Source organism: Pteropus alecto, unplaced genomic scaffold, assembly GCF_000325575.1.
Source record: "Pteropus alecto unplaced genomic scaffold, ASM32557v1 scaffold88, whole genome shotgun sequence".
In the NCBI taxonomy this organism is placed as follows: domain Eukaryota; kingdom Metazoa; phylum Chordata; class Mammalia; order Chiroptera; family Pteropodidae; genus Pteropus; species Pteropus alecto.
The window spans coordinates 17,640,109-17,653,323 of record NW_006494611.1 but is presented as its reverse complement, the minus strand read 5'-3'; the positions used below and the strand labels follow the sequence as shown (position 1 = coordinate 17,653,323).

The following is a 13,215-nucleotide window of genomic DNA, read 5'->3' as shown; positions in this document are numbered from 1 at the left end:
TGCTAATGGTTGGCAGAATCCTTTTCTGCTGAGTCTAGACCTAGCCTTAGATTCATTCTTAGTCATTGCCCTAGGTGACGACTACCTGTTGAATGATTTTTACTTGCGTTGAAATCTATTATCAATCATATAGGTCTAATTTGCTTCTTTCACAGAAAGACCTATGCTAAGCGTTATAGCAAAAACTGGCTAGATGTTTATCAAACACACTTTTTATTCTTCCCACATGCATAGGTAGGTACATTTCCAGCTTCCCTTCCAAATAGGTGTTGCCACATAACTGTTCTAACCAAAAGAAGGTGAGCACTCCTGATGTGCACCGTTCTAGGTCTAGCCCTTAAATTATCCCATGTGCTCTCATCCCTTCTCTTTCTTATCCACCAATTTGATGCCTATGAGCACAGTGACTCTGTAGACCAGCTGATGAAGTTGGCAGAGTCAAAAGGCCTTTGAGTCTCTGAATCACCTCATAAACACCTGGTTGGGCTAAGTGAGCAAGAAATTAACTTCTGTTATGTTCACCCCATTAAAATTTTTTGGGGGAATTTGTTTTAAGAACTAATGTTATATACAATTACAAGGGTCATACAAGATCATATCATTAACATGTTTCAGAATTTGAATCTGGGTCTTTTAAAGTCCAAATTGTTCCCACTTTGACAATCTTATTAATATTTTATAAAATTATCCACATTAATAATAAAGACTTTATTTCAACAAAAATTGTGTCCAATTTTAATCTCACCAAGTTTTGAGTTTATCTGCAACAGGGCTTCTTCCATCTCTAAAAAAATCTCTAGTACCAAACTTCCCCACCTCCATCATCTGACCTATAATTCCCACCCAGAACTGAAGCACAAAGGTAACATCAAGTCATGGTTTCTCAAGTGTGTCTGGGAAACCATTTCTGTGGAATATTAAATGTGATGCCCAAATAAAATATTCCATGGTCAAGTACATTTGGGAAATTCCAGATTAAACAAAGTGAGAAGGAATCTATAGGAATGTCTTTTAACAGGATAATATGCCCTGAGGCTCTCCAAAATAGGGGTAAAGTCAGCAACATTTTGCAAACTTATTTGATGACAGAGCCACTTCCCATAGAGTATCTCAAGAAACTGGTGTTCCATTAAACACATTTTGGGAAATATAAACCTAGGTATATTGGGTCATATCCATAACTATTGGTAGTTGAAGTTGGGTCTAGTTCATCTTGGAAGTTAACCCCTCTGTCTAAGGAGACTTTGGTTCTGGTTGTGGCTTTCTGCATGTATTGCCTGTTTCTGACAGCTAACAAATGATTACTCTTTGACTTTTGCCTTGTTTGGACCACTAATCCTTAATCTTTTAGCTCTCTTTAAGACTTAACAACAGACTGTATTTTGTAGACTCAACTCTGCCAGCCTCTGTCTATCTTGTTGCTGCCCTTCCTTGAGAGAACACAAATGTTTTCCTTTGTTGGTTGGGTCTGCGTATTACAGTATTAATTCTTGATTCTATCAAACACCCCAATAAAGGGTGAGTGTGTGGTAGTGTTAATGACATAAAGAGACAACACTTACTGGTCTAGTTAAATATCAATATCAATAAAAAACAGTGGAGTTACAGTATATGAACATTTATATGATATGGATTCAACCAGACACACTTAGCTTTCTGGCCCCAGATAATGAGAAGAAAGTTCAAACGCAAGGCAGTTAGATTTGATGTTAGGGAACACCATTACTGGAGGCCTCCCATAATTTAAAACTTGCATAATCTAAGATTAATTTTCCATAAAACTGACACAGAAATGCAGGTATTTCTTTGCTGCCTGAAGTGGCAACACCATGGGCCGTAGCAAAAACATGGCTTCCAATTCACCTATCCCTCCAGCTTTAAAATTCTGTGTTAATATTAAAAAATTTATTTGTATTTCTATTATTTCAAATGCTGTCAATCATGAGAGAATTTGTTAACATTTTTATGTTGTGCTCTTTCAAATTTGCATAACTCTAATTTTATAAATTGTTCCTGCATTGTGTAATACAAGTGCTTTCACCCACCAACTCACTCCATTTGTACAGAGAACTTAATGTTAGGAGGTATGACTGCTATTTCTTTCTTTCCTATGTGCCTTTCATAGTAGAAAATATCACTCTGCCCTATAAATGCAAACCAACTATTTCATCTGGCCTTACCAAAGAAAATGAGATCTATTGAATGTTGGAAAAATACTGAATATACTGAAAGTTACGTCACTCTCCAAAATGTCATGTAGTTTTAAGGGATTTTCAGATTTTGAATATGCACAATTCTTCTCTTTATGTGCCAACTTTAGAACTTTACCTCCCACATAAGATGTGACTCTACTTGAAGATAATAGGCATTATTTGTTGCCAACCCATCATCCACTACTTTTTTTCTTCCTAACAAAACCCTACTTTATTCAGGTATCTACCCGCATAGGACTGAAAAGATTATCCTAATACCAGTTCTAGGAGATCTTAATTCATCTAGGCTCATCAAGGCCGTCCCACCTCTCTTGCTTCTTGTGATTGGTTTCAGACTAGTTGAGTAACCAAATTCTGACCCAGAAGATACAAGATTAAATCAGGTCAGCTGAACAGTTTCTGGAAAGATTTTCTTGATTCTTAGAAAGGGACAGAGACAGTAATAGTCCCTCTTCTTCCTAAGCATGTTGTTGGGCCCGGATGTGACTCCAACTGTTATTCCCATTTTGCTACATCAAGAGTGAAAGAGAGCAGAGAAAGATAAATGTCCTAAAAGATATTGCCCAGTTCTTAAATTAACCAATCCTGAAGTCCCCCAACTGCTTCCTCTTAGATCATGTATCAGTCGGCTTGGGCTGTGATAACAAAATACCATTGACAGGGTGGCTTAAATACCCCAAATTTATTTCTCTCAGCTCTAGAGGCTGGGTAGTCCAAGATCAAGGTACCAACTGATTTGGTTTCTGGTAGGGACTCTCTTCTTGGCTCGCAGAACGCTCACCTTGTCACCTTCTCACTATCCTCATATGGCCTTTCCTCGGTGTGTGCATAAGGATGGAAAGAGAGCTCTCTCTCTCTTCCTCATTTTATAAGGCCAATAATTCTATTGGATTAAGATTCTACCTTTATGACCTCATTTAACCCTAATTACCTCCTAAAAGACCTATCTCCAAATATAATCAATCATATTGGAGGTTAGATCTTCAACATATAGATTTTGGGGGGATACAATTCAGTCCATAGTCGATAATGCAACAAATGTCCTTACATTATTTAAACAAGTCTAACTTGTTTTTTCCATTACAAATTACTACATACATCTAACAGATATCATTTCTTATGAAGCAATACACAAAAGAGAATGTGTAATTCATGATGTATAACATGAGAAGATCAAGGGCTATTTTCCTTTCCTTAGAACAAAGTAGCTGTAGAGTTAAAAATGGTTAGTCTATTGCTGTTACAGGGCATTTCATGAACTGCTGATTGTACATATATGTGGTATCATGTTAACATAAACAGTCTAGCCCTTAGGGAGTTTTAAGTTATAAAAGAAACATTTTTTTAAGATCATGCACTCTGATATAAAACCATACTGCAGCCCAGTTTTATCATTATAAAGTTCTGGCAAGCCACGAGACATTAGTTGGTGATTTTATCAAGCAAGACTTCAAACTAATGGCTCGATGAAGCCATCACTGCACCATAAAACACTGTAACAAATTGAAATGACAATTCTTTTAAAGAATTTAGTCATTTTAGATTATAATTTATTCCATGAAAAGCAGTATCTCAGGGATCACCACAATCCTACGAATAAGAATACACTTTCCACCTTTATGTCTGAAATGAACCAGTTATGTTTATTCTTCCAGTTCAAGTCTAATTTTTATAACTAACTTCAACAAAAAGAGTAGAGTGCTGATTTTATCCTATTCTAATAAAGCTCTTATGAAACATTTTACCTATCGATTTAGTTACATTGTATACAAAATAATTTAATGTAGTCTCCCAGACAAAAATTAAATACAATTATATTAAAGTGAGGGATTTTCATAACATCATAAAATTCACTCCCCCTTTTTTTCCTAGTCTGCAAACTAGAAACAAGAGCAGCGCTTATCAAATTTTAAAAACAAAACCAAACAAACAAAAAACAAACTTCACTATGAAACAAATGATGAGAGATACATTTGTATATAGATAGATCCATGTTAAAGCAATAGAAATTGGGACATTCTGAAATCTTAAACCTTTTGACACTATTTTCATAAACTCAGTAATACAAACCATGTGGCGAATGATTTTCTGAAAAACTTTGCTGGTTTCACTGTGTATTTTATTATTGGCCAAATGTGACATTAAATTTTATCCCCTGTGGCTTGGAGTTAAATGCTTGCTCTTTGCAGAATGGCAACACTCAATTAAACAGCATTTTTCATGATCTACACCCACCATTGTTACTGTATTTAAGGGAAATAATGGGGGTACTGACCTATATTGCGTTTCTTGTTATCAATGGAGATGAAGCGTATGCAGGGATTACTGCTGATGTACTGCCCGGCCCAAGGGACATCAATCTTCATGCCAGCCTCATAAAAGAGGCCCAGAGCGTAGCGAGAAGAGTAGCTCACAGACTCCAGTTCCTGCCGTTGGCATTCACTAATTACTACGAAAGAAAAAGTATAGGGCATCAAACTTGAAAATATCATCTTTCTTTTTAGTATATCAAATAAATATCTCCTTTAAACTAGTTCCAACTGTTTTCACCAACTCCATCTCAATTACGATCAGTTTTGAAAGGTAATGTGACATAGCATCAACTCTCATTTCCTTTCAGAATGATTACTGACCTTGGCACAATTATTTTTACCGAACTCTTTATTTAGACTGCCATTCAGTGCTCTCAAAATCTGGTGCCAAGTTGCTTTTCTAGCATTGTATCTTAGTTATTATCCTGGGACTGGCAACATTATAGATTCCATATACTGAGCACTTACTATGAGTCACAGTCTTTGACAAACACTTGACACAAGAATTTCAATCTATCCTAACAACAGCTGTAAGGTAGAGTATTATTCCCATGTGACAGATGAGGAGACTGATGCTCCATCCCTTACGGATCTCTTAAATTCTTCCATATTATTTAGAGATCTTTGGCCTGTCATCTATCTTCCTGCCAATGGATTATAATAGTTCCTTAAGTACAGGGACCACACCTTAGTCATCTTTGTTATAGGCCTCTACCCTACTCATTACAGGCATATCAAGGACAAAGTATAAAGGGATAGAAAGACAAACACAGACATGCAAAGTCAGTTAAAATGTAAGAGGTTAATAATTAACAAAGGAAAAAGAATTAGTCAGGTTTGGGTTCCAATCTTGACTGCCACTTACTAGATATGTGACATTGGTCAAGCTACTTTAGTTAACTTTAGCTAAACCTTAGAGAATTGACTTTAAGAGGTAGAGAGAAGGCAAGAAGGGTAGTCAATGAATTATTTAAGCACAGTAATAATCCTATACATTATCACCACATATTCTTGGCTACAAAGCATTTTTGGATCTAAGACCTCATGTAATCTTCACAAAAGCCCTGAAAGATAGGTGTTTTCACCATCCCATTTTACGTCCCTAGGAAGTTGAGATTCAGAGTGGTTAACTTGCCCTAGGTTATACAACTTTCAAGACATAGGGTTAAGATGAAGCCACAATTCCTAACTGGAGTTATGCACATGTCCTCATTACTTCACACTTTGCCCTCCTGATCTGTAAGTCAGCTTCAAAATGAACTTCGGCATTGCTTTCTCCTCAGACATTAACAGTTATTTTGCACTCACTTAAAAGTAAAAGCCGTCATTCCTTTTAACCATCATTTTCTGCTTATTAAAAGACATTAACTACTTGATGAACAAATGATCTTCTGACATTGGCCTCGTTACACTCAATGTATCTTGGGCTTCATTTTATTATCTAATCCATTCTTAAAGTTATGGCTTGATGTTATGCTTAACTGCTTTCTGAGAGGGAGGAAGTGAAGAAGACTAATAGTAGCAGTTGAGCACATATTGGGGTCTTATCACTAAGTTTCCCATTTTTTTTTCAAATAAAAAACAAACCAACAAAACTGTGTCGTCAGCTATTAAGTAACTGAAAGGTACAAAAACTCCTTTTTTAAAAAATTTTTTAACCAGAAGTGAAGGGTCAACTAGATTGACAACCAAACTGGAACTTCCCCTCCTCCCACATGCACATTTGCACATTTAGCTCGTTTTTAATCTGCCAAGTGACAAATCCCACTGGTCAGCCCTTTGAAAAAGTAATTGATATCTATATATATATAAAAAAAAAATTAAACACCGTTGCCCACTAGGGGCTCTACAATTCATTCTGAGAACAGGGAGGTGAGACTTCTGACTGAAACAATCTCAATTTCTGGACATATTCACTTTCAAAAAATGCATCTTCAGTGCCTGATTGTTGATGGACCAAACAAAATGGTCTTACTTTGGTTGAAAATTTTTCTTATGCAAAGTGCCAAAGAGAGCAACCCTATGTCCTAAGTACATATATTCTAGGCAAGAAAAATGATAGGTTCTTTACTATGATGTATATTATGTACTATCATATGCCATATGTACACAAAACAAGGCTCATACAAAATGCCTAATTCCAATATAATGAATCTTCACATGGATGACATTCTAATTTTATTCTGAGCCACTAGGATTATACAATCTCTGCAATTATACGCATATATGTATATATAATATAGAATATATTTTGTGATGATGACGTAAGTAGAGTGGCTATAAATTGTATTGACCAAGGTAGTTTACATTCTTACTTCCACAAATTAGGAGAATTGTCCTTATTCCATTCTCCTTGTACCTATGCCCACGTGTGCACGTATGTGTGTATATGTGGGTATGGGGTAGGTGAAAGACAGAAGAAGAAACGGGGTGTGGGAGGGAGAGAGAAAAAAAGAAGACCTGGTTTATACTTGCGAAAACATCAAGTAATTTCATTTTTTGTTTCTTAATGTAATTCATTCTTTTAGTTTCCTAACCTATAAAAGTAGACTAAACATAGACATTCTATTTTCTATGTTTTTTGGTGATTATCTTCATTCATTCACTCATTCATTCCTTACTTTATGCCAGGTACACTGTTCTAGATGTTAGGGACATAATGCAGAAAGATAAAGCCCCTGCTCTCAAGTAGCTTACATATTAGTGGTGGAGAGACCAATTATAAATAAGTAATCTAGTAAATGACATGTCTGTTGGTGATGAGAGCTATAAAGAAAATAAAGCAGGGTCAAGGGATAAAAGTGACAAGTGTGGGTACTGAGGCTATTTTATGTAGGCTGTCAGGAATATATATCTCCTCTGAGGATTTTATTCTGATTGACATGTGAAGTTACTACTGGTTATAAGCCAAGGGCAGATATGACCTGGCTTCTGTTTTAAAAATTATCATTCTGACTATAGGTGAAGACTGTAGGGATGCAAGAGAGGATTTAGGGCAAAGAACTTTGCCGAAGTCTTGGACTGGAGAGAACAGTAGAAGAGGTCAGGAGTGGTTACATTTTGGATGGTGTATGTGTGTGTGTGTAAATACATTTATATTCTATTTTACATATGTGTGTGCATGTATGTATATATATGTATGTCACATATGTAGATAACTGTATATGATGTGATTTTTAATTGAAGTTTAACATACTTATAAAAGAGTATGCCTTCATGAATTTTCATAAAGGGAACCCACCAGTATAATTACCAGCCAGATTAAGAAACAGATCATTACTAGAACCCCAGAAGCTACCTTCTCCCCTCTTTTCAGGCACTCCCTGCTGAGGACTGTCAGTAATCCTGAATCTAATACCACAGATTAGTTTAGTTGTTTTGATGCAGTATGTACTCTTTGTGTCTGGCTTCTTTCACTCGGTATTATGCATGTGGTATTTATAAATGCTATTATATGTAGTTGTAGTTAATTCTCATCGCAGGAAAGTAGTCCTTATGCATGTGTACTAAACTGTATTTATCCATTCTACTGCTGATGGACATTTGGATCGTGTGTAGTTTTTGGCAACTACAAATGTAAAGAGAAGAATATCTGCATGTGTGTCTCTTGGGTATATACCCATTACTGGAATTCCTGGATCGTGAGATTCCCTATATTCAGCTTTAGTAGATGTCCAGTGGTTTTCTAAAGTGATTATACCAATTTGTATTCCCACCTGAGGTGTATGAAAGTTCAGTTGCTCCTTATCTTTGTCCACATCGGCTAATATCTGCCTTTTAATTTGGAATGTAGTGATATCACATTGTGGTTTTCATTTGCATTCCATGATGACTAATATTTAGAAACCTTTCAATGTTTATTTTATCCTTTTGTGATTGCCTGTTCAAATCTGCTCATTTTTCTCTTGGGTTGTCTGCCTTTTTCTTATTGCTATGTAGGAGCTCTATATATATTCTGGATATGAGTCATATATGAATTGTAAAAATTTCTTTCTCCTTAGTGACCTGCCTTTTTACTCTTAATCATGTGTTTTGATGAATAGTTTTAATTTTAATTTAGTACAATTAACCATTTTGTTTCATTTATAGTGAGCAAACAAATTTACCATTTTTTTTTTCTTTTTTCTTTTCATTTATAGTGTCCTGTTTAAGAACTCTTTGCCTTCTCTAAGGCCTTAAAGACATTTTTTTATTTATTTTTTCTGAAAGCTTTATTGATTTACCTTGCATAGGGTTTTAGATATATTTTTGAAGATGAAGCAGCCAGGATTCCAAGCCTCTGGGCTTGGAAAGGTGGTGTGAGGGAAGAGATCAAATGAGAAACTGATGGGATGCTACTCACCGACTCTAGTTAAATAAACAACAGCTTTCTTGTTCTATAATTTTTTGAAGTTACAATATAAAAATAAGATACCAGATTATAAGTAACTTGAAGCAAGGACTGTGCCTCATGAGCTTTGCGTGTCTAGGTCCCAGAATAATGACTGGTGCGATATAGGAATTCAATAAATATTAATGGATACATCCTCATTTTAGAATATTTGGAAAGTACACAAAGTATAAGAGGCAAAAGGAAAAATAATCACCATATTCTCATTATCCAGAGAAACAACAACTATTAACATTTTGACATTTTTCCTTTAGTATTTTCCTTTAAACATGGCTGTGGTCATATTGTACATACAATTTGGCATACTTCATTTTTGCTTACCCTGACAAAAAAAATCTCTTTGTAAACATGGTTTTTAATGCCTCCACAAAATCTGATGGAAAGAATGCTGTGCAATTTGCTTAACCATTCAATTAATGTTGGACACTTACTTCCTTTTTTGTCTATTATAATTAAAGCTGTTATGCACATCCTTGTGCCTAGATCTTTATCTACATTTCTATTTCCTGAAAGTGGAATTATTGTTAAATTAATTTTCAGAAATACTGCACCAATTTATACTTGTACTAAAAATATACACAAGACCTATTTCACTGTATCTTTGCTCGTATTAAGCATTACCTTTTTCTTTTTCTTGATAATAGGAAAAAACAGATCTTATTTTGGTTTTAATATCTATTTCTTTAACTACTGATTATACTAAACATTCTTACGTCCACTAGCCCACATGTATTTTCTCTTTTGGAGACAATCTGTTTATGTCGTTTTGCTAATTGGTTTATTAGATTCTTCATGTTATATGTTAAAATGGCTGATGTATTATATTCTCCATTTATTGTACGTTATAAATTTTTCCTATGTGCTGTTTACTTTTTAGTATTGTATATATTATGATATTTATGTAGATAATCATAGTTGCTTTCTTTCTTGTTCATGCTCATGTGCCCTCTCCCTTTCCCACCTCCCTCCCTCTCCTTTCCTCCCTCTCTCTTTCACTTCCTTTCTTTTCTGTTTAAACACTTAGAGACCAAAACTTGATTTGTGCTAATTATTCATGCCCCCCCTCCAGGTGTACCCTTTGCCCTTCTCTCTTCTGCTCTGTGCCCAAGGTGACTGCCTCCTCTATAGGCTGAATTCCCTGGATCTCTGGTTTCTGGATGGTTTTGGCCAATGAGAGGCATAGGCAAGAGACTGCACGGTGGAAGAAGACATGAGACTAGAATATTGATTCCTTCTGCTCCTTCCTGCTTTGCCAGGTGCTGGCAATGCTGAGTTCCTCTACAAAGTTCCTTTCAGGCGGCTCTTGTTCCATGATTCCAACCCTCATGGCGCTTCCTGTTGCTGTCCTGAGGTGCCACAATATCTTTTGCTGGTTGCCTTAACCTTAAGTGCAGTTCTGAAAATGCCCTTTTATTAAATTCTTCCAGATAAAACCTTTTTGAATATACCATCTATTTCTTGTTGGGACCCTGACTGAAAAAAATTTTAACTATATTTTTCTTCAAGCTTCTTCTAGGAATGCACTCTAAAACAAAGCATGATAACTTCTACTCTTATAGAATGGCAGAGATCAACCTCTTAAGAGTATTGTGAATGATAATATTTTGTGATTCATGAAAGTCTGTGTTTTCATAAGTAAACAAAGTACTGCTTTCAACTATATTTTTATTCATTAAACACTGACTTTTTTGGAGGAATGAAAACAAATATTTCAATGTTAATAGTAAAACAGGCACCTTTTAGCACTAACAATACATTCATTATCAATATTGTAGTTAATGATAAATGCTGCTCACATTGACAGTTGGTGCTCAAAGCTTTAACCCCTCTCCAGAAGTTTTGTTGTTTACAGCCAATTACAGACAGTTACTAAATTCCTGATTTGCTACCTGTATGATGGTTGAAGTTAGGAAGTTAATGTGTATTATAAGCATTTAAGCTCTGTATCAGGGGACACTGGCTGCTCTTGATTTACTTATCATTGCTTTCATCTTTCATGTTGAATTCCAAGAATGTCAAGAAATTTTATGCACCAATTCAAGTCCTCACATTAGACTATCTAGTTCTGTGGGTACATGAAGTCAATAGTATTTTAGCCAGAATAGCTTGTTATCGTTTACTCAAAGTGGCTGTAGAAATAGTGATGAAAGACCCATTTTTCATAAATAGTTCTCCTAGCAAGCCAATACAGAGTTTGAACTTTTACCATTCATGAGTCATTTCTTTCATGTAAAACCATCACAGAATCAGTCTTATTTCACCTGGAATAAATTGAATGTTCACTCGGACTCTATAGGTATAGAAATCATTAAGCCTGGAAGCACAGTTTCGAAAACAGTTTTGGCAAGCAATAAATCTAGAGTTTATTGGTGACAGACTTCAGCAGTTATATATCTATGTGGAATTTCCCTGGGGAAATATTTCTTTCATCCTGAGACGCATTTCTGAAGTCAGAAAAATTTGGGTTTGAATTCTGGTTCTGACATTTATCTGTGTGACCTTGGTCAAGTTGCTTAATCCCTCTAAGCATTTTTTTTTTTCCTGTAAAATGAGAATCATAATAGTGCCTGCCTTAAAGGATTGTTAAGAAAATTAAATGAGGTAATACTAAGTGCTCAGCACAATGTCTGGCATATATAAATGTATTGGAAAAACTTAACATTATAGTTCTGGACTTTAAAAGCCTTTAGAGGTGTCTACGTGTATGTCGTACTTTAGAAAAACTTTTCTAAAAGCCCTTAGAGGCAACATCCTAACATTCAAGCATATCAGGATACTATTAAATCAAAGACATCTCTTTGGCTAGTAAAGTACACTGAACACTCTTGACTTTTCAGAACAGAGGGTAGAGAAAAGCCAAGAAATTTTTTCTTTGAAAAGTAAAGATGCCAAAAACATTGCAGACAATAATTTTTGAAAAAGTAACATAAATTGTGATATTCTTTAGCTATCTAATTTAGAATGCTGAATGTTCAAAGATTTATCTTTTGAAAGGAATGAAAACACATTATTACTCTAGTATTGATGGCATTACATTTTCTTAATCTTAATCCTACCCCAGGATTGTATAAAAACAAAAGGTGCCAAAAAAATGGGTTTCTTTGTATTGTCTCTTGGTCACTTGATAAAAATATTTTGATAAAAATTTAGGATTAAGCTGGTTTTACACTCAGGCGTTGAGGGAGAATGCTAATCATTACCTGAATACAAACTTTAACAGGTACATTCCATCTAATTGCTATGCATAGCTGTTTTTTGGAAGTCATCAGAATGCATGAAAAAGCATAGGCATATTAGGGCAATTAGGTTCATAACAAGTAACAGAAGTTTATCCTAATATTTCCCCAATTTTGTGGGACCCTAAGAATCAATGCATTAAGTGGCATTGAAAATAGAAGAAAAGAACATAAAGACACCTAAAGCTTCTAAAATATAACAATACTTAACTGATCATGACTTTATCATACTTTGATTCCAATAAGGATGGAAATATGGCATTAAGAGCAAGTTTTTAGGCTTCCATGATTGAGCAGGCAATCTTGCCATACTGGGGGCAGATTTCATGCTAACGTGTCTTTGCAGTACTGCAAAGGCACAAATTCTTAGTGCCCTGATACCAGCATTTGTGATGAATCACAAATCCAGGAGAGATTTCTAATCCCTGCTGTCTCCCCATCTCCATAATCATAAAGAATAATCTGCCAAGGAAAAAAGACAATGTTTTCTTCCTTATCTCTACTTCTACTGCCTTCTTGCCACTCTGTCCCAATGGCCTTTGAAAAAGAGAATTTAGCCATACAATGTGGCTGTAGCTGGCTTTTCAAACAGCCTTTGACTTTTTCTCAATCACGTGAAGTCTATGCTGCTTTTACAAACTCAGTACCCACTTTTCTCTTTATGTGGATGGAGGTCTTGTGAAACCAAAATGATAGTCAATTGTTTCTATAGAAACTAGTTCTAACCACAGGATTAGAAAAATAAACTTTTTTTTTTTTTTTTTAAGGTAGGAGCTCTTTTCCGAAAGAATGGGCTCTTTAACTCAAGCATTGTTTACTGTAGGTCCACTATGCACCCAGCTCTGTGCCAGTCACTATAAAACACCTCTTAACAAAACATTTAGTAGAGTCTAGGATAGATTTTGGACTGAGATACAAAATGATTTTACTCTGGTTATTATCAATTTTATCCTTTGGAAGCTTCTTTTTGGATTTCAGAATAGAAATGTAGTTGGTTTTCTTGTTCTCTTTGCAGAACATATACAGTAAATCTGGAAACCACAATATTAAGGTTGGAAAATGCC

General features: G+C 35.3%; 1 protein-coding gene across 2 annotated transcripts in view; it reads right to left on the bottom strand.

The window, feature by feature from the left end:
* RNLS (renalase, FAD dependent amine oxidase) overlaps positions 1-13,215 on the bottom strand; it is a 243,391-nt gene that overhangs the window by 48,053 nt on the left and 182,123 nt on the right. The window contains exon 5 of one of the 2 annotated variants that reach the window (XM_006925976.3): positions 4,489-4,662. The exons of the other annotated variant lie outside the window; for it this stretch is intronic. Coding sequence (XP_006926038.1) covers positions 4,489-4,662 — 174 coding nt within the window. The remainder of the gene's footprint in view (positions 1-4,488; positions 4,663-13,215) is intronic. 2 annotated transcript variants of the gene reach the window in all.